Source organism: Rana temporaria, chromosome 1 (genome assembly GCF_905171775.1).
Source record: "Rana temporaria chromosome 1, aRanTem1.1, whole genome shotgun sequence".
Classification (NCBI taxonomy): Eukaryota; Metazoa; Chordata; class Amphibia; order Anura; family Ranidae; genus Rana; species Rana temporaria.
In genome coordinates this window covers 177839017-177864037 of record NC_053489.1, presented here as the reverse complement: position 1 = coordinate 177864037, position 25021 = coordinate 177839017, and the positions used below count along the sequence as shown (strand labels likewise).

The 25021-nt window shown below is 49.2% G+C and overlaps 1 protein-coding gene across 1 annotated transcript in view; it reads left to right on the top strand.

Annotated features, from left to right (window-relative positions):
• The first annotated feature begins 1021 nt into the window (after nucleotides 1-1021).
• The window catches only part of LOC120940507 (voltage-gated hydrogen channel 1-like), an 80861-nt gene continuing 56861 nt past the window's right edge, over nucleotides 1022-25021 (top strand). Inside the window, exons 1-2 of the mRNA XM_040353454.1 lie at nucleotides 1022-1070; nucleotides 6761-6945. Of these exons, the coding sequence (XP_040209388.1) occupies nucleotides 1022-1070; nucleotides 6761-6945 (234 nt within the window). The remainder of the gene's footprint in view (nucleotides 1071-6760; nucleotides 6946-25021) is intronic.

Genomic DNA, 25021 nt, shown 5'->3' with positions numbered 1-25021 from the left:
CAGCTGGCTGGTTGGTGAGTGACATGGGTGTCAGGCATGACTGTCCGACCCCATGATGCAGACATCACGAGGGGCGCATGCACGGCTAACATCCTCCTGTCTTTTCCCTTCCAGGTGACTCGGCATATGCACTTGGGCCCCATCTCCTGACTCCATACCGGAATCCCCAAACCAGAAGAGAGAGAAGATACAATGATGCACACACACGTACCCGTGCAGTGGTGGAACGCACATTTGGCATCCTGAAGTCCCGTTTCCGATGCCTGGATAAGTCCGGGGGGGCCCTGTTGTATTCCCCAAACTTTGTGTTCCAGATCATCGGTGCATGTTGCGTGCTGCACAACCACGCCATGAGAAAGGGCCTGGAGATTGACATATGTGATGACCTGACCCCCCCAACCACACATTTCCCCCCTGAACGAGGCTACCCCGTCTGCTGAGGGAACAGCAGTCAGGAGTTGCCTCGTGGAACGTATCTTTGCACGTTAAACACACACATTCATCATGGCACACGGACAATGCACGCATGCACACCACTGTGGTCCCTAGCTCACACATACCACATCCACCTCACATTGGATTAGCCCAAGTCCACCATGCAGGACTTGGGCGCAGCAACGCCACGCCAAGGCTCCAATGGTGTTGCTGTCCATTCATACCACATTCACACGGTCGTGGGGATAACCTCTCCCACGACTACCCAGGGTGACACGCCTTGCTGGCAGGAATGTCACCCACATTCACACACCAGTCACACTGTAGCCTGCACTACTGACTGTGTGCAGTCACTACAACAAAAAAAAAGGGATCATGCCATTGGCCGACATGGCATGCCCTTACTGGAGGATGGCACATCCTTCTGTGCACGACACTCCAAAAGAAAAAAGCTCATAACCTGAGCAAAATAAATAAATAAAAAAAGGCACTCATTTGCCCTGTCGTGGGCCAGGCATGGTGCCACGGCTCCGGCTCCTCAGTTGTCTACAGATATCTGGGCCGAGGAGGCCAGGCTGTCTGCCACATGGCGCAGGTCCCCGGCTATAGCACCCGTCTGGCGGGCCTGTTCCCTCGTAAGATTTTCCTGGAGGGATTCAGGAACACCCCTTGTCTTGCGCGTAGACTTCCTGGGGGCAGGAGTGGCTTGGGGCCGTCTGTACGGGGAGGCCCTTGAGGGGCTATCCCTGATGGGGGGGGAGGGTGAGGGGCTTCCCCTGATGGGGGGAGGTCTGTGAGGGCCCGGGCAAAAGGGAAGACTCCTCAAAGTAGAGGCAAACCTCTTCCAGATCCACCATCTCCTCCACAACCACCTCTAGAGGAGAGGTGTGGGCACTCCCCTTCACCGCTGTCTCTTGGCTTCCCAGGGGGTCAGGCTGAGCCAGATGTTCCGGGGATGGCGTGGGACGGCCACCGGCAGCAGATGGCCCAGCTCCCTCCAGCACATCTGTGGATGACACAAAGCATTCACATGTTGGTGGACCTAAACACTTGTCACATGTTCCCTTCCACCCCCTCACATGCTACACACCGGATGGGGGATAAAAAAACACTTACCTGTCCAAGTCCTCTCCAGACACCTGGCGATCACCTCCTCCTCCGGGGTTAACCTCAAAGCAGATGGTGATCCACCCCCCGTGCCCCTGTGGTGCCTTCTGATGGCGGCCACTTTATTCCGGACAAGCCGACGCAAATCATTAATTTTTTTGCTAATGTCCTTCGAGGTCCGGGACTCATGACCAAGGGCATTAACATCAAGGGTGATGTTCTCCAGGATCTGTTGTTTCCTGGCCCTGCTGGTCCGGGAACGCTGTGTGCCATGGAGGAACACATCAAATTTCTCTATGGCAGAGATAAGGACAGCCTTCTCATCTGGTGAGAAATTTTTCTTCCTCCTGTCCCTCTCAGTCTCAACCTCAGCCATGGCTCCACGCAAAAGTACTTTGCTCCAGGGGGAAGAGAAGAAAGCTGGTGTACTTTTGCACCGGACAGGCGTATGGCTGGGCGTACTTATGCGCTCGGCGTAAACCGGTGGGCCGACGTATCTAAGGAAGTTGCGCCAGCGTAGTTGTGAGCATGCGCATAGGGGTGCAGACCATACGTCGCTGTCACGGCGCATGCGCGGTTCATGATACACCGGGCGTAAAGCATTGCACCACGCTCGGACCATCATTTGCATAAGGTCACACCCACTTACACTTACGCTGGCTTACGCCTACGAAATTACGTTACGCCGGTGCAACGTTGGGAGCAAGTGCTTTGTGAATTCGGTGCTTGCCTCTCTGCTTTACGTCGGCGTAGCGCATATGAGATGCGCTACGCCTGCCTAAATATGCACCGATGTATGTGAATACGGCCCCATGTGTTTAAGTTAACTGTTAATAGTAAAACTTTAACCTGATCTCTGGAGTTGGCAACTCCCAGCAATTTACATCGTTGCAAGACATTGTCTGCATGCAATGTTATGTGCACTCCTGGCAATAGTGTTAGCTACAAGTAGCACATTTTCTAAAGACTGTCTGTCCTCCCCAGCCATCTTTTTTTTTTTTATTTAAATCTTCATGCATAGCAACATTGGGCAACAGCTCTTTTCCTTTCCTTCTAATGCATCTGGACTCTTCATGTACAAATTCTATATTATATTTAGCTTTTGACGTAAGTTATGTGCTCCTCAGTATACTAACAGTAGTCTTCCTATTGATTATACACTGTACAACACAGCTATTTCTTATAGCCCCTTTCCTTTATTGAGCACTTACAGTGGGTGACCGCGACATTGTGTCAATCTCGCTCCCTTTCTCTGCGAGATTGACCACCTGCGAGCCCTATCGCGGGAGCCAGCACCGAGCTGGCTTGCCGCGATAGAGACAAAGCTGTCATAGAAGCGACGGGAGATCCGACTTGGATTCCCGCCAATTCTACACGTGTGCAGCGTTTGTTATGAATCCTGAAGGGGAAGTCCCCGCCGGATTTTAAATAAAAATCCGGCATGGGTTCCCCTCTCAGGAGCATACCGGGCCCTTAGGTCTGGTATGGGTTGTAAGGAGAGCCCCCCCTACGCCGAAAAACCGACGTAGGGGGGTCCCCCTACAATCCATACCAGACCCGTATCCAAGGCACGCTACCCGGCCGGCCAGGAAAGGAGTGGGGACGAGCGAGCGCCCCCCCCCTCCTGAGCCGTACCAGGCTGCATTCCCTCAACATAGGGGGGTTGGGTGCTCTGGGGCAGGGGGGCGCACTGCGGGGCCCCCCACCTCAGAGCACCCTTCCCCCATGTTGATGAGGACAGGGCCCCTTCCCGACAACCCTGGCCGTTGGTTGTCGGGGTATGCGGGCGGGAGGCTTATCGGAATCTGGGAGCCTCCTTTAATAAGGGGGCCCCCAGATACCGGCCCCCCACCCTAAGTGAATGAGTATGGGGTACCCCTACCCATTCACCTGCAAGAAAAGTGGTATAAACACAAATAAACAACACAGGGTATTAAAATATTTTATTAGTCTGCTCCGGAGGCCCCCACTGTCTTCTTTAGCTCTTTCAGCAGGGGGGGCTTCTTCTTTGACGTCTTCGGGTGGGGGCCGCTCTTCTTTTCCGCCGCCGGGGGGGGGGGTCGCTTTTATAAAAGCGCCCCGCCCCGGCGGGCTTCCTCCGACGTTTTCCGTGGGGGGTGTGGGTGGGTGCCACTCTTCTTCGCCGCCGGGGGGGTCCCTTTTATAAAAGCGCCCACCCCCGGCGGGCTTCCTCCAACGTGTTCGGCGGGGGGTGGTGTGCTTCTTGCTGCTTCTTCTTCTTTCTTCTTCTGTCGCCTTCTGCTGTCTTTGTTTCGTCCCTCCTTTAGGTGTTGACACGTCGCTTCCTCCCGCTGCAATGCCGGGTGCGGCGGCTCGCACGGACTTATATAGGCCACCTACGACGTCACACTCCCATCATGCTCCAGTACCTACCCACGTGATACCTACCCACGTGGGTAGGTACCGGAGCATGATGGGAGTGTGACGTCGTAGGTGGCCTATATAAGTCAGTGCGAGCCGACGCACCCGGAATTGCAGCGGGAGGAAGCGACGTGTCAACACTTAAAGGAGGGATGAAACGAAGACAGCAGAAGGCGACAGAAGAAGAAGCAGCAAGAAGACAGAAGCACACCACCCCCCGCCGAACACGTCGTAGGAAGCTCGACGGAGGGTGGGCGCTTTTATAAAAGCGACCCCCCCGGCGGCGGAAGAGAACCAGACGGCGGCAAAGAGCGGCACCCACCCACGCCCCCCGCGGAAAACGTCGGAGGAAGCCCGCCTGGGCGGGGCGCTTTTATAAAAGTGACCCCCCCCGGCGGCGGAAGAGAACCAGATGGCGGGAAGAAGAGCGCCCCCCACCCGAAGACGTCAAAGAAGAAGCCCCCCCTGCTGAAAGAGCTAAAGAAGACAGGGGGGGCCTTTCGGAGCAGACTAATAAAATATTTTAATACCCTGTGTTGTTTATTTGTGTTTATACCACTTTTCTTGCAGGTGAATGGGTAGGGGTACGATGTACCCCATACTCATTCACTTAGGGTGGGGGGCCGGTATCTGGGGGCCCCCTTATTAAAGGAGGCTCCCAGATTCCGATAAGCCTCCCGCCCGCATACCCCGACAACCAACGGCCAGGGTTGTCGGGAAGGGGCCCTGTCCTCATCAACGGTCGCATACAGTGCGTCACGATTTTCCGAAAGTAGCCGAACGTCGGTGCGCAGGCGCCGTATAGAGCTGCACCGACGTTCGGCTTCTTTCGGCTACTCGTGACGCGATGTATGCGACCGTCGTCGGAAGCCTGTCAATCAAATAGGAACGCCCAGTCCCGCAGCCTATACCCGGAAGCGGCGGAGAAGATCTATCTCTAAAACGGTAAATACTGCTTCGATTTAAAAAAAAAAAACACCCGATTCTGCTTCCCAAAATGAGCCTCAATCTAATGTTAAAAAAAAAAATTTGGGTGAACTCCCGCTTTAACCACTTCCCGACCGCCGCATGTAAATGTACGTCCACAGTATGGCACGTACAGGCACATGGGCGTTCATGTACGTCCTGTCCTTCTAGCGGGTGGGGGGTCCGATCGGGACCCCCCCCGCTACATGCGGCGGTCGGGTTCGCTCGGGGAGCGATCCGGGACGACGGCGCGGCTATTTGTTTATAGCCGCTCCGTCGCGATCGCTCCCCGGAGCTGAAGAACGGGGAGAGCCGTATGTAAACACGGCTTCCCCGTGCTTCACTGTGGCGGCGCATCGATCGTGTCATCCCCTTTATAGGGGAGACACAATCGATGACGTCAGTCCTACAGCAACACCCCCCTACAGTTGTAAACACACACTAGGTGCACCCTAACTCCTACAGCGCCCCCTGTGGTTAACTCCCAAACTGCAACTGTCATTTTCACAATAAAGAATGCAATTTAAATGCATTTTTTGCTGTGAAAATGACAATGGTCCCAAAAATGTGTCAAAATTGTCCGAAGTGTCCGCCATAATGTCGCAGTCACGAAAAAAATCGCTGATCGCCGCCATTAGTAGTAAAAAAAAAATAATTAATAAAAATGCAATAAAACTATCCCCTATTTTGTAAACGCTATAAATTTTGCGCAAACCAATCGATAAACGCTTATTGCGATTTTTTTTACTAAAAATAGGTCGAAGAATACGTATCGGCCTAAACTGAGGGAAAAAATTTTTTTTATATATGTTTTTGGGGGATATTTATTATAACAAAAAGTAAAAAATATTGCATTTTTTTCAAAATTGTCGCATTATTTTTGTTTATAGCGCAAAAAATAAAAACCGCAGAGGTGATCAAATACCACCAAAAGAAAGCTCTATTTGTGGGGAAAAAAAGGACGCCAATTTTGTTTGGGGGCCACATCGCATGACCGCGCAATTGTCTGTTAAAGCGACGCAGTCCCGAACTGTAAAAACACCTTTAGGCAGCATTTTGGTCCGGGGCTTAAGTGGTTAAGTAACCTCCTCCACCGGTCTGAGCGAGAAAGTCACATCCTTTTGGAGTACGTGTCTCCTGCTACTAGTAGTCCCCCAATGCATAACTTCATAACAATGTCCAACATATTTACAATTTGGAATATAAGTCCAGCGGGGATGACCTGTCATGAAGCTCTGACAGGAGGACCCTGCTACAACAATATAAGATACAAGTATAGAGTTAGATTACCTGGTAACTTCAGGTCAGCCCATGTTGGCTGCTTTCTGTTCCCAATTCTGAAGAGCTTAGCTTGCCTACAAAGCATTATATATCCCCCCTCCTTTCTGTAGGGTGGCTAATATAACTCTCCCTAAATGTATATTGGGCACAGCCTGATTGGATGAGTCACAGCAGGCTTTTGTTTACAGCCCATGTGCGATGTAAACAGGAAAACAAAAGGCCACCCTTTGAAGTTGTAGCTAATTACTGTAAGAAATACACAGCACTGAATACTATACATTTCTTTCTACCTGAAATATATATATATATCAAATTGCAATTTTATATACAGCTGTTAATGGACATAAAACCATAAGGCAACAATACACACACACACACACACAGTAATGTGTGCTCTGTTGTCAAACCTAGAATGAATACCATAAGTTTAATTGATTATACACACATGCACTGAAATGTAAATGGGAAAAAGAACAAATAATGGTGGCGCAATTGCTAGCAATGAGGAATAATGTATATGGCAATAGACTTGTGTAACAAGGTAAATAACTTTATTGGTATATCTGCTTTGTTCTGTCTTGTTATACAGGGATGTCTGAGTTTCACAGCGGGTTTAACATTGAAGATTGTGAATTAGATATGGAGGCTGTGGATGATGTTGAGGATGAGGACTCTGAGGAGCAGCCGGAGCAGCCAGAGCAGCCAGAGCCTCATCAATGCAGGTCATCCTTCAAGGATGGCCTGAAATGGCTTTTTAGTTCACCCAAATATAACGTGAGTTTTTTTTTTGTTCCGTCATACATTTCTTTTATTTTCCATTAGTGGAAGGGCTCCAATATTATATCACATGTGTAATTAATCAAGAATGGGTTACCAGCATGTGATCATAGTAATCAGGGCTTTTAATGGTCTCCTCTTTTCTAAAAAAAATCTTGGGAGTCTACCCATAAAAATGCATGTTTAGTAATGTGCGTTGCATTTTTAACCGGTTAAGGCCCGGACAAATATGCAGGTTAACTACTTGCCGACCGCCCACCGCCGTTATACGTCATCACTTTAGAGATGAATATCTCGGTAACGGTAGCAGCTGCTGCCACAATCGAGATATTCATCTCTTCTGTGGGCGGCCGTGTTAACGATAATGGCGGTCTCCGTGGCGAATCCGCCGCGAGATCGCCGTTATCGGTGGCGGGAGAGGGCCCCCCCCCCCTCCCGCCGCTGTTCCGCGCCCTCCGCCGCTTACCGGAGCCGTCGGTAGCGGCGGAGGAGATCGCGACCATCCGGCAGCTGAGCGGGGACGAGACTGAAGGAAAAATCTCCTTCGCCCGTCCCCATAGCTCCGCTGGGCGGAAGTGACGTCAAAACGTCAGTCCCGCCCAGCGTCTTAAAGAAACATTTTTTTTTTTGTCATTTGAAAAAATGACATTTCCAAATTTTTTTTTTTTTTTTGCATTTAAGCCTAAATATGAGATCTGAGGTCTTTTTGACCCCAGATCTCATATTTAAGAGGACCTGTCATGCTTTTTTCTATTACAAGGGATGTTTACATTCCTTGTAATAGGAATAAAAGTGATAATTATTATTTTTTTTTTTTTTTCAGTGTTAAAAATTGTAAAATAAATAAAAATAAATGCGAAAAGCAAAAAAAAAATTTTTTAAAGCGCCCCGTCCCGACGAGCTCGCGCGTAGAAGCGAACGTATACGCGAGTAGCGCCGACATATGAAAACGGTATTCAAACCACACAAGTGAGGTATCGCCGCGATCGTTAGAGCGAGAGCATTAATTTTAGCTCTAGGCCTACTCTGTAACTCAAAAAATGCAACCTGTAGAATTTTTTAAACGTCGCCTATCAAGATTTTTAAGGGTAAAAGTTTGACGCCATGCCACGAGCGGGCGAAATTTTTAAGCGTGACATGTTGGGTATCATTTTACTCGGCGTAACATTATCTTTCACAATATATAAAAAAATTGGGCCAAATTTATTGTTGTCTTATTTTTTCATTTAAAAAAGTGAATTTTTTCAAAAAAAAGTGCGCTTGTAAGACCGCTGCGCAAATACGGTGTGACAAAAAGTATTGCAATGACTTCCATGTTATTCTCTAGGGTGTTAGAAAAAAAAAATATATAATGTTTGGGGGTTTTAAGTAATTTTCTAGCAAAAAAAAATGGTTTTGTCTCGTAAACACCGACTCTGAAAAACAGGCCCGGGGCTAAAGTGGTTAAGGACCTTGTTGGGATCGGCCTATTAAGTTACCCTGGTGTTGTCTAGGAGTGCAGTGACAGGAACAGTTAATGAGCGAAAGTCCAGACAGTGAAATAAATGGTTTTCCAATGCTTTATTTATCCAGGCCAACATGGCCAACATCAACATTAGTTAAAGTGGAGTTCCACCCATAAATATAACATTACATCAGTAGTTTTAAAAAAATGTCATTAGTCCTTTACGAATTTTTTTTTTTTTTTAGATGCCTTCAAAGTGTTGTTGCTAGGCAGAATAGTTAATCTTCCCACTTCCTGCACCTAGGTGCTTAATGCTTCCTAACCTACACCGCACAGACTCCTGGGAATGTAGTGGGTGTAACTTTCCAGGAGTCTGTGCACTCCCCAGTCTCAAAGAATCATGTGACTTGGACAGCACAGGTGCTGAAACCTGATCTTACACTGCTTGTGCAGCACTGAGCATGTGCGTGATCTGCAAGGCTGAAATCCAGGAAGTCATACAGTCTGGCTTCATGATGCCCACACTTAAGATGGCCCCAGTCAATTTCTATTTTATAAAGTGTCTAAATGCTGTAACAACCTAACAAAACGGACCTTAGTTTACAGACTAACTTTACTAGAATACATTAAGCTTGTGTATTACAGGGGTATTTATATTTAAAAAGTGAAATTGTGGCCGGAACTCCGCTTTAAGGGAAGAACAGGTTGATGAGGAAGACAGAGAACTTGCGGTATCAGGCCTGGATATGGATAGGACAATCTTGTCCCCAGTAATAACAACTTCAGTGTTCGTTGCCACTTCTACTTGAGTGGGTAAAGTGCCCACGGACAGGCCTCTCACACAGACCTGGCAGCCGAGGTGTCACTTAGGATTTTGCTGGGAGGAACAGATCTCTCTCACAGATCCGGCTCTAGGGCCCCTGCCACAGGCCAATTCGTTTAAGCGAGCTAGGTGGAAAATTTGAGCGAATCCTCCCAGTAGATTTTCAGTATAGGTCACCCGGTGACAGCAAAGAGTACCTGTCAGCATTCCGGTCACCAGATCAAGCCCTGTTGGACAACCTGCCTCCGGGTCCTCCTCAAGCCGATCCCCCCAATCGAATGACACCCAGCCTGGGATCCTCTCAATAGAACCGGGAACCCAGTAAGACACTGGGGTCCCCTTTCACCTCCGGATGAGGTTCCGTGTAGCCTGCAACTCCGGCCAGACGGGCCCTGCTGGCGGGGTCCATGGATGCGCGCACCCTGAAGGTGGATGCCGCACCTGGAACCGGGACCCCGCGAAGACTAAAAAAGCACATGACACCTGTCACAGATATACTCCCCCCCCCCCCCAGCATGCCCCGCGAGGGAAAAACTCCTCCAATTGGCTGCTAGGGAAGAACTTGTTCTGCCAGAAACCCCTCTGGTGTCAGCTGACGACCAGGGATGGCACCACATCCCTGAAGCACAGACCGACCCAGCGGACACCATCTGGAATGACAGAAGTCCCAAATTTGAACAAATTACCGAATGGGAGTAACGTAACTCTCCCATTCCCACTAACTTTAGCGTAGGGGGGGCGCTACACCCCTTTTAGCGATTCGGAACTGCGTTGCTAATTGCGCGGTCGTGCGACGTGGCTCCCAAACAAAATTGGCGTCCTTTTTTTCCCACAAATAGAGCTTTCTTTTGGTGGTATTTGATCACCTTATTTTTTGCGCTATAAACAAAAATAGAGCGACAATTTAGAAAAAATTCAATATTTTTTACTTTTTGCTATAATAAATATCCCCCAAAAAGATAAAAAAAACATATTTTTAACTCAGTTTAGGCCGATACGTATTCTTCTACCTATTGTTGGTAAAAAATTCTCGCAATAAGCGTTTATCGATTTGTTTGTGCAAACATTTTTGAGTTTATAAAATAGGTGATAGTTTTATGGCATTTTTATTAATAATTTTTTTTTACTACTAATGGCGGCGATCAGCGATTTTTCTCTTCCGTTCATGGACGGACACAGCAGCATCTTGACCTTAGTGTATTATCCTTCTGCTCGGAGGTTGACTAGGCAGAAAAACAGCATGTTAAAAACACATCACACAGTACAGTACCGCACAGGAGCAGGTTCAGAGGTTTTACTCCAATCTGTTTGTGGTCCCCAAGAAGGAAGGTGTCCATCCAATCTTGGATCTCAAGGCCCTCAACTGCTTTGCCAGAGTGCAAAGGTTCTTGATGGAGTCGGTTCGCTCTGTTGTCGCGGCTCTCTATCCGGGGGATTTCCTGGCGTCCTTGGATATCAAGGACGCATACTTGCATATCCCCATATGCTCCAAGCATCAGAGATTTCTGCGCTTTGCGGTCGGGAAGACCACTTTCAATTTGTGGCCCTCCCTTTCGGCCTAGCCTCGGCACTGAGGGTTTTCACCAAGGTGCTCGCCCCGATTCTGGCCCTGATGAGGCAGCGTGGAATCGCTATTGTAGGCTACCTCTATGACCTTCTTCTGAGAGCCTCTTCAGGCTCAGAATTGGAGGAAGATGTGTCTATCACCTGCCAGACCCTCCGGGAATTCGGTTGGCTGCTAAATGTTCAGAAGTTGGTGTTGGTACCGTCTCAATGCCTAGAATACCTGGGGCTGGTCCTGGATTCCTCAGAGGCGAGAGTTTTTCTTCCAATGACGAAACTACACACACTGGGGGCTACGGTGCAGTGGTTGGCTACCCAGAAATGTTTGTCGCTTCGCTTTTGCATGCGAGTCCTGGTTCTCATGGTGGCCTCCTTCGAGGCGGTGTCGTATGCGCAATTTCACACTCGAGTGTTACAGATAGAAATTCTGTTGCGTTGGGACAAGAGCCCTTTGTCTCTGGATTGTCAGATCCGGGTGAGTCGCCCGGTCAGGTCTTCCCTAGTGTGGTGGCTGACGTCTCCAGTTCTTCGGGCCGGGAAGTCGTTTCTTCAGTATCACTGGACGGTGGTCACGACGGACGCCAGCCTCACCGGCTGGGGAGGAGTGTGGGGAGTTCAGTTGGCCCAGGGGCGCTGGACTCAGGAAGAATCCATCCTGCCGATCAATGTCCTGGAACTCCGGTCAATCAGGCTGTGCCTCTCCAAGTGGTCTCTAAGACTACAAGGTCGCCCGGTCAGGATCCAGTCGGACAACGCCACGGCTGTGGCATATGTCAATCATCAGGGGGGCACAAGGAGGTCGCTCACATCCTCAGGTGGGCCGAACGGAATGTACCAGCTCTATCAGCCGTGTACATTCCGGGCGTACAGAACTGGCAGGCAGACTACCTAAGTCGCCAAACGCTAGACCAAGGAAAGTGGTTGCTACACCCAGACTTGTTTCAGAGTCTGTGTCTAAAATGGGGCACGCCAGACGTGGATCTCCTGGCGTCGCGGCTCAATCGAAAAGTGTTGCAGTTCGTGGCCAGGTCAAAAGACCCGTGGGTGGACGTGTCAGACGGGTTGGTGGCGCTGTGGGGTCAATATCGACTAATCTATGCCTTTCCTCCTCTGAAGCTTCTTCCTCATCTGCGTGGAAGCCAAAGGGATTCCGACGATCCTAATTGTTCCAGATTGGCCTCGCAGTCCCTGGTACGCCGATCTGGTGGCAGATGTTCCTTGGCGCCTGCCACTGCGAGAGGACCTTCTGTCGCAGGGTCCCATTTTTCATCCTGCTTTACTAGCATGGCTATTGAAAGCCAGGTGCTGAGGGACCGAGGTCTGTCGGACTCGTTGATCTCTACCATGCTGCGGGCGCGGAATTCTACTTCCCGGAAGATTTGCCATCGTACGTGGAAGGCTTGCATCTCTATGTGTGAGGAGATGAAGTGGCATCCCCGTGCATATTCAGCGACCCTTGGTGGCACACTCTCTAATGCAGCCGTCACTAAATGGCGGCCCGCGGTCCGAGTCCGGCCCGGGTGGCGCTGATGCCCGGACCACCATGCCGCCAGTATAATTTTCAATTTCAGCGTTGGTTTGCTGGGGCCGCGGGTTTCCCCAGCAACCAGTGACGCTGAGAGCGGAGAAGACAAGCTTGCACTCACGGGCCGTGAGTAGGGGCGTGACGTCACGTGCGTGCCCCGACCCCTGCTGCTTGTGGGTCCACTCCTGGCTCTCCTTGCGAGATTGGGGCGTGATGTCACGTGCGCGCCCCGCCCCCTGCTACTCGCGTTTCCCGGGCTCTCCTTATCGCGCAGCTTCCGCCCATCTTGCATGCAAAATATGTGACAAGTGTTGCTCTTAAAAAAAAAATATGCCCATCAGTGTCCCTTAACAAAAAAAATTCGCATCAGCATGCCCCTTAACATAAAATAAGCGTCACGCTTATGGGCACCTTTTATGTTAAGGGGCACTCTGATGGGCACATTTTATTTTAATTATTTTAAGGGGTACGCTGATGGGTATATTTTGTGTTAAGGGGCCCTCTGATGGGCGCAACAAAATTCGTCCATCAGTGTGCCCCTTAACAAAATATGCTCATCAGTGTGCACATTAAAAATCTACCCATCAGCGTGCCCCTTAAAATAAAATTTGTCCATCAGAGTGACCCTTAACATAAAAAAAAGGTTAATTAGTTGTGACTAATGGGCAGATTTGTTATTGTGTACACTGCTGGGCATATATCATTAATGGTCACGCTGATGGGCACCTTTTTTTTATGTTAAGTGTTTTATGTTCCACCACTGCACGTGCAGTGGTGGAACGCACCTTTGGCCTCCTGAAGTCCCGTTTCAGATGGCTGGATAAGTCTGGGGGTACCCTGTTGTATTCCCCAAACTTTGTGTGCCAGATCATCGGTGCATGTTGTATTCTGCACAACTTCGCCATGAGAAAGGGCATGGAGATTGAGCTACGTGATGACCTGACCCCCCAACCAGACAATCCCCCCCCCCCCCAAGAAACTCTACCCGGTCTACTGAGGGAACAGCAGTCAGGAGTTGTCTCGTGGAACGTCTCTTTGCACGTTAAACACACACATTAATCATGTCACAAGTAGAATGCACGCTTGCACACCACTGTGGTCCCTAGCACACACACCCCACATGCAGCAAAAATTGGATTAGACCCAAGGATACCGCACGGTATTAGGGAGCAGCAACGCCGCGCCAAGGCTCCAACTATGTTGCTGTACATTCATACACCTTTCACATGGTAGAGGGTGACACCCCTTTTCCAGCAGGAGTGACACCCCCCCCCCCCCATTCACACACCAGTCACACTGTAGTATACACTCCTCACCGTGTGTAGGGACTACAAAATAAACAAGAAAACTCAAACTTTGAGCATAAAATAAAACAAATAAGCTCATAATATGAGCATAATAAAAATAAAACAAATAAGCTCATAATATGAGCATAATAAAAATAAAGCAAAAAGCTCATAATATGAGCAGAAATCGATATTTCAAAAAAAAAAAAATGATCCGCAGGAAAATTATCTTTTTTTCCATTTTGACATCCTGGTGCCAAGGGTGCCCCGGCTCTGGCTCCTCAGTCGGCGTGGTGGAGCCTGGGCTGAGGATGGAGCCTGGGATGAGGATGGAGCCTGGGCTGAGGATGGAGCCTGGGCTGAGGATGGAGCCTGGGCTGAGGATGGAGCCTGGGCTGAGAATGGAGCATGGGGTGGGGATGGAGGGGGGGGAGGAGCAGCATCCCCTACTTGGTCACTCCTGGCAGGTGGTGCCTGCCTGCCCTCCATGGCGTTGGCCAGGCGGGTGAGCACACAGTTTGTTTGTGCCAGCATCCGAAGCTGCTGGGTGGTATTGTTCTGCTGGTGCCGCCGGGTTAGTCTCCCCTCCTCCCGCACAGCGGCAGTGTTGGCCTCTACCGCCCCTGCCAACCTGCTCACCTCCGCTGTCAGCAAAGCTGTGGCGCTCTGCTGCTCCACCATGCAGGTGACCATGGCCAGACAGTTGGAGCTCACTTCCTCCAGGCTCTGAGTCTTTTTTCCCCAGCTCCGCATGCAGGGTGAGGGCCTGCTGTACTGAGGAGTAGGAGGCCAGGCTGTCCGCCACCCGCCTCAAGTCTCCCACCATGGCCCCTATATGGCGTGTCTGCCGGCCCTGTTCCTCCTGCAGCCCTTCTCGGAGGCCTGAGGGTACACCCCTCGTTTTAAATAGAGCCTTCCTGGGAGGAGAGGCTGGGGCCCGTACTGAGGAAGAAGAAGGGGAGGGGGCTGGCCTGGAGGGGGCGACACTGGATGGAGGGGGCGACACTGGTGGGAGGGACACTGGAGGGGGCGACACTGGTGGAAGGGACACTGGAGGGGGATGACGTGATGGCCGGGGAGGTGGTGGGGAGGTCAGGGATGGTGGGATCCTCCTGGAGGTAGATAGAGTCCTCCTGGTGGAGGTCAATAGACTCCTCCACCACTTCCTCCTCCATAGATGGCCTATGGGCGCTCTCCTCCTCCACCAACATGGCCAGGATCTCCATGGGGGCTGACTGGACCCCATGATGATGTGGGGATGGCGTGGGTCGCCCTGCAGCCGACGACGGCCCAGCTTCATCCTCAACATCTGTGGATGACACAAAAAAACACATGTTGGTGGAGCCACACACTTGTCACATGTTCCCGTCTACCCCCTCCCATGATACACACCAAATAGGAGATAAAACACACTTACCTGTCCCCAACAGTGGAGTCATAGCCTGGGACTCCCTCCACCTGCTCCTGCGACAAACTTTGTGCGATAACCTCCTCCTCCGCACTCAAAAGCAATGGGCAGGCTGGTCCTCCTCCCGTGCCCCTGGCATGTTTGCGTATTATGACAAGTTTGTCACGGACCCGACGCCGCATGTCGTTCAGTTTCTTTTGAATCTCCTCCCATGTCCTCTCCTCATTCCCGATCGCATTGATGTCCAGCGTGATGGCTTCAAAGATAGCCCTCTTTTGGGCTATGGTGGTGTTTTTCTGCTGGGCACCATACAGGGCAGCATTATGCTTAGTGAGTGCCGCCAGCATGACCTCCATCTCTGAGGAATTAAAATTATTTTTCCTCTTTTTTACCCTCTGAGGAGGTGCCATCGCAAATTTGGGGCAAAATTACCTTGCTCAGGGGGGGGGGGGGGGTGAAAAAAGCAGGATGTAATTTTGCGCAGGAGCTGCGCATGTCTGCCCCTATTTATTTGCTCTGCGTAAGCAAGTGGGCCGGCGTAGCCCAGGAAGTAGGACAGGCGCAGTTGCATGCATGCGCACATGGAAGCATTCGATCTGCGCATGCTCCGTCGAGGATACGCCGGGCGTAAGCCACTGCTGAACGGTCAGCCCATCATTTGCATAGGGGCACACCCACTTTCACTTGCGCAGGCTTGCGCCCTCAAATTTACCTTACGCAGGTGCAAATTTACGCAAAAAGGCATCCTGGATCAGGTGGCAATCTCACACGATTGCGCCGGCGCAGCGCAATTGAGCTGCGCTGCGCATGCATAAGAAATGTGCAAATCTACCTGAATCTACCCCAGTATAAATAGCTTGTTGTGTAACAACATAAGCCAGTGCGGGTGTTTCAGAAGAAAACATTGTTGAACATTAGCAGATGGCAGAAATTAATCTGCCTATGTGGTGGTATTTGGGGAATGTCAGAATGACCACCATGAAAGTTATGGAAAGACTAGAAGGGACCACAAAACGGTTATAAAACGAAGGTAAGTATATGTACAGTGCGTATGAAGAACACAACTAAATGTTAGAGATGAATGAAAAAGTGCAAAAGGGGAGGGAAAGGGAAAAGGGGAGGGAAAGGGAAAAGGTAAACACGGGAGAAAAGAGAAGAAAAGAAAAAGAAGAACGAAGAGAAAAAGGGGGAGAAAAAGCGGAACTGATGTATAAGCAAGCAGATAGACAGATAGCCGTGGCATACGCTCTGCATTAATCATAATAATAAGAGACGTCCCATTGGAAGTTTAACCCCTTAGGAATCCTGGTATTTAAAGCGGGGGTTCACCCTATCGACGGGAACATTTTTTTTTTTTTTTATTTTACCTTAAAATCAGGCATTGTAGCGCGAGCTACAGTATGCCTGTCCCGAATTTTTTACCCCCGTACTCACCTTGTAGTCGTCCATCGAAGATACCGGGGAATGGGCGTGCCTATGGAGACGGAGGATGATTGACGGCCGGCTCTGGCGCGTCACGCTTCTCCGGAAATAGCCGAAATAGGCTTGGTCTTCACGACGCGTGCGCATAGCCTGTGCGCAGGCGCCGTGAAGAGCCGAGACCTACTCCGGCTGTCTTCGGGGAGAGTGACGTGCCAGGGCCGGCCGTCAATCATCCTCCCTCTCCATAGGCACGCCCATTCCCCGCGGGAGCCGAAATCTACGACGGACGACTACAAGGTGAGTACGGGGTTAAAAAAATCGGGACAGGCATACTGTAGCTCGCGCTACAATGCCTGTCTCGATGGTAAAATGTGTCGGGGGGGGTGAACTACCGCTTTAAAAGAAAAATCCAAAACACTTCGCATCTACACAGCAACCTAAATTCCTCCTCTGACAGGACAAGTAATTTTTTCCATGCCCTGTATATGGAGACTGGACATGTCCTTAAAATGGACTAAGTTCCAGTGCCTGGCTACATTGGTGTTGTGGTCTTTCTCTATATCATAGAGATGATCACAGAGTCTGTCTTTCAACCTCCTAATCATGCGACCCACATATTGAACATGGCACATGTCACAAGTAGGGTTGAGCGAACCCGAACTGTAAAGTTCGGGTTCGGTACGGACTTTGGGTTTTTCCCGAACCCGAATAGTTGGAAAAAGTCCGGGTTCGGGTTTGGAGTTCGGGTATGTTTTGGCGCGCTGCACGGCAGCCAATCGCCATTCGTTTTACTACTGTGACTGGGAACTGATCACAGCCATGCCTACTTATGGCATGGCTGTGATTGGCCAGTGCAGCATGTGACCCATCATGTGACCCGCCTCTATATTAGATAGAGGCACACAGCACAGATCGTCACTCTGCTTCACTTATGATAGGGAAAGGCTGCTGAATCTGCTGCTTAGGGACAGTGTTAGGTGTATCCTGCTCCAGAAATCTCAAGAAGCACACTTTATTTCTTTGATATCTGCATCATCTTATGGTATCTGGCTCGTTGTCACTGTGCTTCACTTATGATAGGGAAAGGCTGCTGAATCTGCTGCTTAGGGACAGTGTTAGGTGTATCCTGCTCCAAAAATCTCAAGAAGCACACTTTATTTCTTTGATATCTGCATCATCTTATGGTATCTGGCTCGTTGTCACTGTGCTTCACTTATGATAGGGAAAGGCTGCTGTTGCTGCTTAGGGACAGTGTTAGTTGTATCCTGCTCCAGAAATCTCAACAAGCACTCTTTATTCCTGTGACATCTGCTGTGCTTCATATAGTTTAGGAATTTTGTTCAGCTATAGGGGCAGTCAGCAATATATAGGTGACTCTGAATATTTCAACAGCACTGCACCTGCCACCACCTGTTCACCTGTGATATACTGTGTTTTTTTGTCAAGTACATAGTTCAGGGACAGGTTCCAGAAATGTTCCTATAGGGGCAGTCAGCAATCTATAGGTGACTCTCAATATTTCAACAGCACTGCACCTGCCACCACCTGTTTACCTGTGATATACTGTGTTTTTTTTGTCAAGTACATAGTTCAGGGACAGGTTCCAGAAATGTTCCTATAGGGGCAGTCAGCAATCTATAGGTGACTCTGAATATTTCAACAGCACTGCACCTGTCCCCTGTGATATACTGTCTGTGCAGTACATTGTTTAGGGCTGGCTTCCTGCTTATTGCTATAGGTAGAGAAATATATAGGTGAATCTCTGCCTATTTCACCAGCTTACACTATTTTTGTATTTAAAATTTCTCAAAATTAGGGCAAGACCCTAAATGTGAGAAATATATAGGTGAATCTCTGCCCATTTCACCAGCACCCCGCCTGTCCCCTGTGATATACTGTCTGTGCATTACATTGTTTAGGGCTGGCTTCCTGCTTATTGCTATAGGTAGAGAAATATATAGGTGAATCTCTGCCCATTTCACCAGCACTCCACCTGTCCCCTGTGATATACTGTCTGTGCAGTACATTGTTTAGTGCTGGCTTCCTGCTTATTGCTATAGGTAGAGAAATATATAGGTGAATCTCTGCCTATTTCACCAGCTTACACTATTTTTGTATTTAAAATTTGTCAAAATTAGGGCAAGAACCTAAATTTGAGAAATATATAGGTGAATCTCTGCCCATTTCACCAGCACTCCGCCAGTACATTGTTTAGGGCTGGGTTCCTGCTTCTTGCTATAGATAGAGAAATATATAGGTGAATCTCTGCCTATTTCTCTGCCAAAATTCCTCAAAATTAGGGCAAGACCCTAAATTTGAGAAATATGAGGAAAACGTCAAATAAGGGACGTGGCCGCGGTCGTGGTGCTGCTGGTGGAGCTCCTGTTACAGGGAGAGGACGTGGTCGATCTGTGCCAGCTACAAGCACAAGTGAAACATCTTTCTCAGGTGCGAGTAGCCGACAGAGCCTGCAGCGGTATTTGGTTGGGCCTAATCCAGCTCTACGAATGTTGAGGCCAGGAGCAGAACAGGCGGTAGTAGATTGGGTTGCTGACATGGTGCCTCCAGTTCCTTCACATTGTTTTCCAACCAGTCTTGTGCTGAAAGTTCAGAGTTGGCGCCTGCAGCCGATGTCCACCATCAGTTTTTCACCTCACCCCCTTGCAAATCAGCCAAGCAGTCTGAGCCCCAAAGCATGCAGCAGTCTCTCCTTCTTTTTGATGAGTCTGTTAGCATGTGTTCCCAGGGCCATCCACCTAGCCCAGCCCCAGAAGGGGAAGAGATTGAGTGCACCGATGCCCAACCACTTATATTTCAAGATGAGTACATGGGGGGACCATCACAGCACGTCTTGGATGATGATGAAACACAGTTGCCAACTGCTGGTGCTTTTGCAATTGTGCAGACCGACAAGGAGGGCAGTGTTGAAGACTGGGTGGAAGATGATGTGCAGGACGATGAGGTCCTCGACCCGACATGGAATCAACCTCATGCAGGTGACCCGTGTAGTTTGGAGGAAGAGGCGGTGGTCGCACAGAGCCACCAGCACAGCAGAAGAGGGAGCAGGGTGCCAAAGCAGAGCGTCCGTCCCCTAGACAGTACGCCTGCTACTGCCCAACGCAGCAAGGGACCGAGCACACCAAAGCCAGGTCCAAGGAGTTCCCTAGCGTGGCAGTTCTTCACACAATGTGCTGATGACAAGACATACGTGGTTTGCACATTGTGCAATCAGAGCCTGAAGCGAGGCATAAACGTTCTCAACCTGAGCACAACCTGCATGACCAGGAATCTAAGTGCAAAGCACGAGCTGCAGTGGAGTAGACACCTCAAAAACCAAGAAAGGTCTCTGGTTGCCTCCTGCTTCCTCTTCTGCATCAGTCTCGGGCCTCTCTGCCTCTTCATCCACCTCCGTAGTGACAGTGCCACCTGACACCCCTCAATTAGAGGACCGGCAAGCAACACTACCACCTGGGTCACCAAACATCTCCACAATGTCCCATGGAAGCATTCAGCTCTCCATCTCCCAAACACTGGAGCGTAAGAGGAAGTACCCCTCTACCCACCCGCTATCCCTGGCCCTGAATGCCAGCATTTCAAAATTACTGGCCTTTGAAATGCTGTCATTCCGTCTGGTGGAGACGCAGAGTTTTAAAAGCCTGATGGCATTGGCTGTCCCACAGTACGTCGTGCCCAGCCGCCACTACTTTTCCAGGCGAGCCATCCCTTCCCTGCACAACCAAGTGGAGGACAAAATCAGGTGTGCACTGCGCAACGCCATCTGTGCCAAGGTCCACCTAACTACGGATACGTGGACCAGTAAGCACGGTCAGGGACGTTATATCTCCCTAACAGCGCACTGGGTAAATGCAGTGGCGGCTGGGCCTGAGGCGGATAGCATTTTGGAGCATGTCCTTCCACCACCGAGGATTGCAGGGCGCTTCAGTTTGCCTCCTGTTCCTAACTCCTTCTACTCCGCTCCCTCATCCTCTACCGCCTCCTCATCCAGTCAGCGTAACAAATTCACCACCAACTTCAGCACAGCCATGGGTAAACGCCAGCAGGCAGTTTTAAAACGTTCCTGTTTGGGGGAAAAACCACACACCGCGCAGGAGTTTGGGAGGGACATGGAACAACAGACCGATGAGTGGTTGGCGTCAGTGAGCCTCAAGCCGGGCCTGGTGGTGTGCGATAACGGGCGAAATCTCGTAGCAGCTCTGGGCCTAGCCGGTTTGACGCACATCCCTTGCCTGGCGCATGTGCTGAATTTGGTGGTGCAGAGTTTCCTGAGAACTTACCCCGATATGCCACAGCTGCTGCAGAAAGTGCGGGCCGTCTGTGCGCACTTTCGGCGTTCTCACCCTGCTGCTGCTCGCCTCGCAGCGCTGCAGCGTAACTTCGGCCTTCCCGCTCACCGCCTCATATGTGATGTGCCCACAAGGTGGAACTCCACCTTGCACATGCTGGCCAGACTGTGCGAGCAGCAGCAGGCGATAGTGGAGTTCCAGCTGCAGCACGCACGCGTGAGTCGCTCTGCGGAACAGAACCACTTTACCACCAATAACTGGGCCTCCATGCGAGACCTGTGTGCTTTGTTGCGCTGTTTTCGCACATTATGACAGGTGCTGATTACTGGGTGGCCACGCTGCTGGATCCCCGTTACAAGGACAATGTACCGTCCTTAATCCCCTCACTGGAGCGTGAACGCAAGATGCGCGAGTACAAGCGCACGCTGGTAGACGCGCTGCTGGTGCAATTCCCACCTGGCAGCAGGGGCACAGTGGAAGCAGAAGGCGAAGGCAGAGGAGGAAGAAGAGGTCGCCAACGCAGCAGGGGCACCGCCAGAACCTCAGAAGGCAGGGTTAGCAAGGCCGAAATGTGGAAAAGCTTTGTCAGCATGCCACAACAAACAGCACCACCAGCTGATATGGAACGTTTTAGCAGGAGGCAGCATTTCAGCAACATGGTGGAGCAGTATGTGTGCACACGCCTACACGTACTGAATGACGGCTATGCCCCCTTAAACTTCTGGGTCTCCAAATTGGGCACATGGCCTGAGCTTGCCCTTTACGCCTTGGAGGTGCTGGCCTGCCCTGCGGCCAGTGTATTGTCTGAACGTGTACTTAGCACGGCAGGGGGCGTTATCACAAACCAGCGCAGCCGCCTGTCCAGAGCCAATGTGGACAAGCTCACGTTCATTAAAATGGACCAGGCATGGATCCCACAGGACTTGTCCGTACCTTGTGCAGAATAGACACCGGGCCGGCCTTACCCAGCCATTGTTTTTTTTCGGATCTTTCTAGGGTTGCCATCTCATCCCTTTAAAAGCAAAAACATATTAATTACACAGGTTCTCTGGCTGATTAAGTTGCTGCTAATTAAACTCACTTGGTGCCTTATCGACCGTAAATTAGCCCCAGAACCTGTGTAATTACTCTGTGTTCTGGTTTAAAGGGATGAGGTAGCAACCCTAGATCTTTCTCACTCTTTTGGGGTTTACCCTAATTTAAAAAATACATATATTAAAAACCAAAACCTGCTGTGTTAGCTACCTCCTCCTCCACCGCCGCTTCTACCTACACCGCCACATCCACCTCAACCTCCTAATACATATGGACCTCGTCCTCCTAGGTCGAAATGATTTTATTTTTTTTATGTTATTTTATGTTATTTTGAGTTATTTCCCTATCCACATTTATTTTAAGAGTACTTGCCATGCTGTTCCCGACATGTTGCAATTTTTTATTTTTATTTTTTTATGCCATTTTGAGTTATTTCCCTATCCACATTTATTTTCAGAGTACTTGCCATGCTCTTCCCGACATTTTGCTGCCATTTGCAGCCCTCCAGCCCTTTCCCTTAGTTTTTTAGAGACATTTTTGTAGTTAAAAGTCTGGGTCCCCATTGACTTCAATGGGGTTCGGTTCAAAGTCCGAGTTCGGGTTCGGTCCCGAACCCCAACTTTTTTTTCAAAGTCCGGGTTCGGGTCGGAACCCGGACATCCAGGTGTCCGCTCAACTCTAGTCACAAGTAATGACATACACAAGGTACATAGTGTTGCAGTTAATGAACTGCTTGATGTCACTATCCTTATTACATAATTGGGAATGCACTAAAGGCCCAGGGGTAATGTATTTGCAATTTGCAACCCCCTATGCCGCATTTATAGGTACCCTTAAACGTCAACCAATTGTCACGATTTATTTTGGTTTGGAATAAGCTAGGAGATAAAATGCCTCCTAAAGAGGGGGCTCTACGGCTAACTGCTTTTATACCCTTAGCCAAAATAGATTGATAGGTTGTATCGTTATACAGAACAGGGAGGTATTTGTTGACAATGTGTCTAATGTTATTAAACTCTGGACTATAAGGGGTAGAGAAGATTGGGATGGTATCACAGAAGGGTGAAGCTTTGTGGAGATTCCTGTTGGAATTTTTATTAACAAGCAAAGACGATCTGGGGATAGATTTTACCCTAAGAAGCGCCTTGTTGATAATTTTGGCAGGATAACCCCTAGCTTTAAACCTAAGAGCCATGTCCAGGGACTCTCGAGTGAAGTCCTCTGAATTGCTGCACAACCGTTTAAGCCTAAGAAATTGGCCAAAGGGGATCCCTTTAATGGTATGCTGAGAATGAGAGGAATCTGCACGCAATAGGGCATTGCCCGCTGTGTCTTTTCTAAATAAACTAGTTGTAATAGAACCATCAGTGCCGGTGAGTCTGACGTCCAAAAAATCAATAGTGATTGGTTGCAGGTTGCCAGTAAAACGTAAATTAAGATTGTTATCATTAAGATGTGACAACCATGTGTCAAGACTGGCAGACTCATCGGAACTAATGAACAGTAAATCGTCTATGTAGCGGCAGAAAAAAACAGTATCCTGACGGCGGGGGCTATTACATCCGAAGATGGGACCTCTCCCACCATCCCATGTAGAGGTTGGCCAGGGAGGAGGAAAACTTGGCTCCCATAGAGGCCCCGCATCTTTGGAGGTAATAGTCCCCATCGAACATAAAAAATTGTGAGTGAGTAGGTACTCCAAAGACAAAATAATGAACTCTTGTAAAGCTAGCGAAAACCTGCCCGACTCCTTTAAAAAGTGACTAACGGCCAACAGACCTAGATGATGTGGCATACAGGAATACAGGCTTGCCACATCACAGCTGATCCACCTATATTTATCATCCCATGAAAACCCATCAAATTTCTGAAGGAGCTGTTGAGTATCCCGTAGAAAACCTGGGAGCCCGGATACCAGGGGTTGTAACTGACCGTCAACCCATTCCCCCAGTCTTTCATTCAGTGATCCAATACCCGCTACTATTGGTCTCCCTGTTAGGGGATATAGACCTTTATGTACTTTCGGTAAATGATGGAACACTGGAATGACAGGATGACTGGGAAGAAAAAGGCTTTTGTCTGAGTCAGTAATAATACCAGCTTGCACACCTCTGTCAAGAATGACGGTAAGTGCTTTGGTGAATGGCACAGTTGGATCAGATTTAAGAAGCTGGTAAGTATTCGAGTCTGATAATTGACGAACGGCCTCTTCTCTGTACGCTGAAGAATCTAAAACAACAACAGAGCCTCCCTTGTCAGCATTACGAATGGTGATATTAACATCATTTCTCAAAGTGTCCAAGGCTTGTCTCTCTACTGGTGTTAAATTATCGGAAGACTTATCTCTGCGACAGGTACGGGCCAGGTGTGTGAGGTCCCTCTCCACTAGTGATTGGAAAGAATCAAGATCCTTGCCCCTGGACCCCAGTAGATAGAAATTGGATCTCAATTTGAAAGAAATAGTGTTATAATCATTCACCGGGTCCACGGGACATGGATTTGACTCAGTGAACAAGTCTGTAAGATCATTTAATGCGCAGACCTATTTGAAAAGAGAGGGGGACAAGACCAACTCACCTGACCCCGAGCTGTCAGCAGAAATGTTTTCCGGATCCGATGATGGATTGGAAAAATGTTTTTTGAGAGTGATGCCGCGTACACACCATCAATTTATGTGATGAAAAAAAACGACGTTTTTAAAAACGTCACTTTAAATGACCGTGTGTGGGGGAAAACGTTTTATGTCTTGTGAAAAATGACAAAAAAAAAATTGAAGCATGCTTCAATTTCATGTGTCGTTTTTCAAAACGTCATTTTTTACTTCACAGAAATTGACCGTGTGTAGCAAAAAACGTCGTTTAAAACAACGTTTTTACACCAGCGCATGCCCAGAAGCTAGTTATGAAGCGAGCTTCAATGGAAAAACGTGGTGAACGTAACCTCGCTTTGCTAGAGCATTGTGAAAAAACGATGGTGTGTAGGCAACTTCGTCTTTGAAAATGATGTTTCAAAAACGTCGTTTTATTTCATGATTTAAAACGTCGTTTTTTTCATCACATAAAGTGATGGTGTGTACGCGGCATAAGTCCACGTCAGAACTTGTTGACGTCCAAAATAGTCTGAAAGAGATCGAAGTGTTTGGATGGACAGAAATTAAGTCCCTTAGATAAAAGCTCAGTTTCAGCGGTGTTGAGAATTCTTTGTGAAATATTGATGACATTAGATGTTACTTCTGTGTTGCTCCTCGTGGAGCATATGGAGTG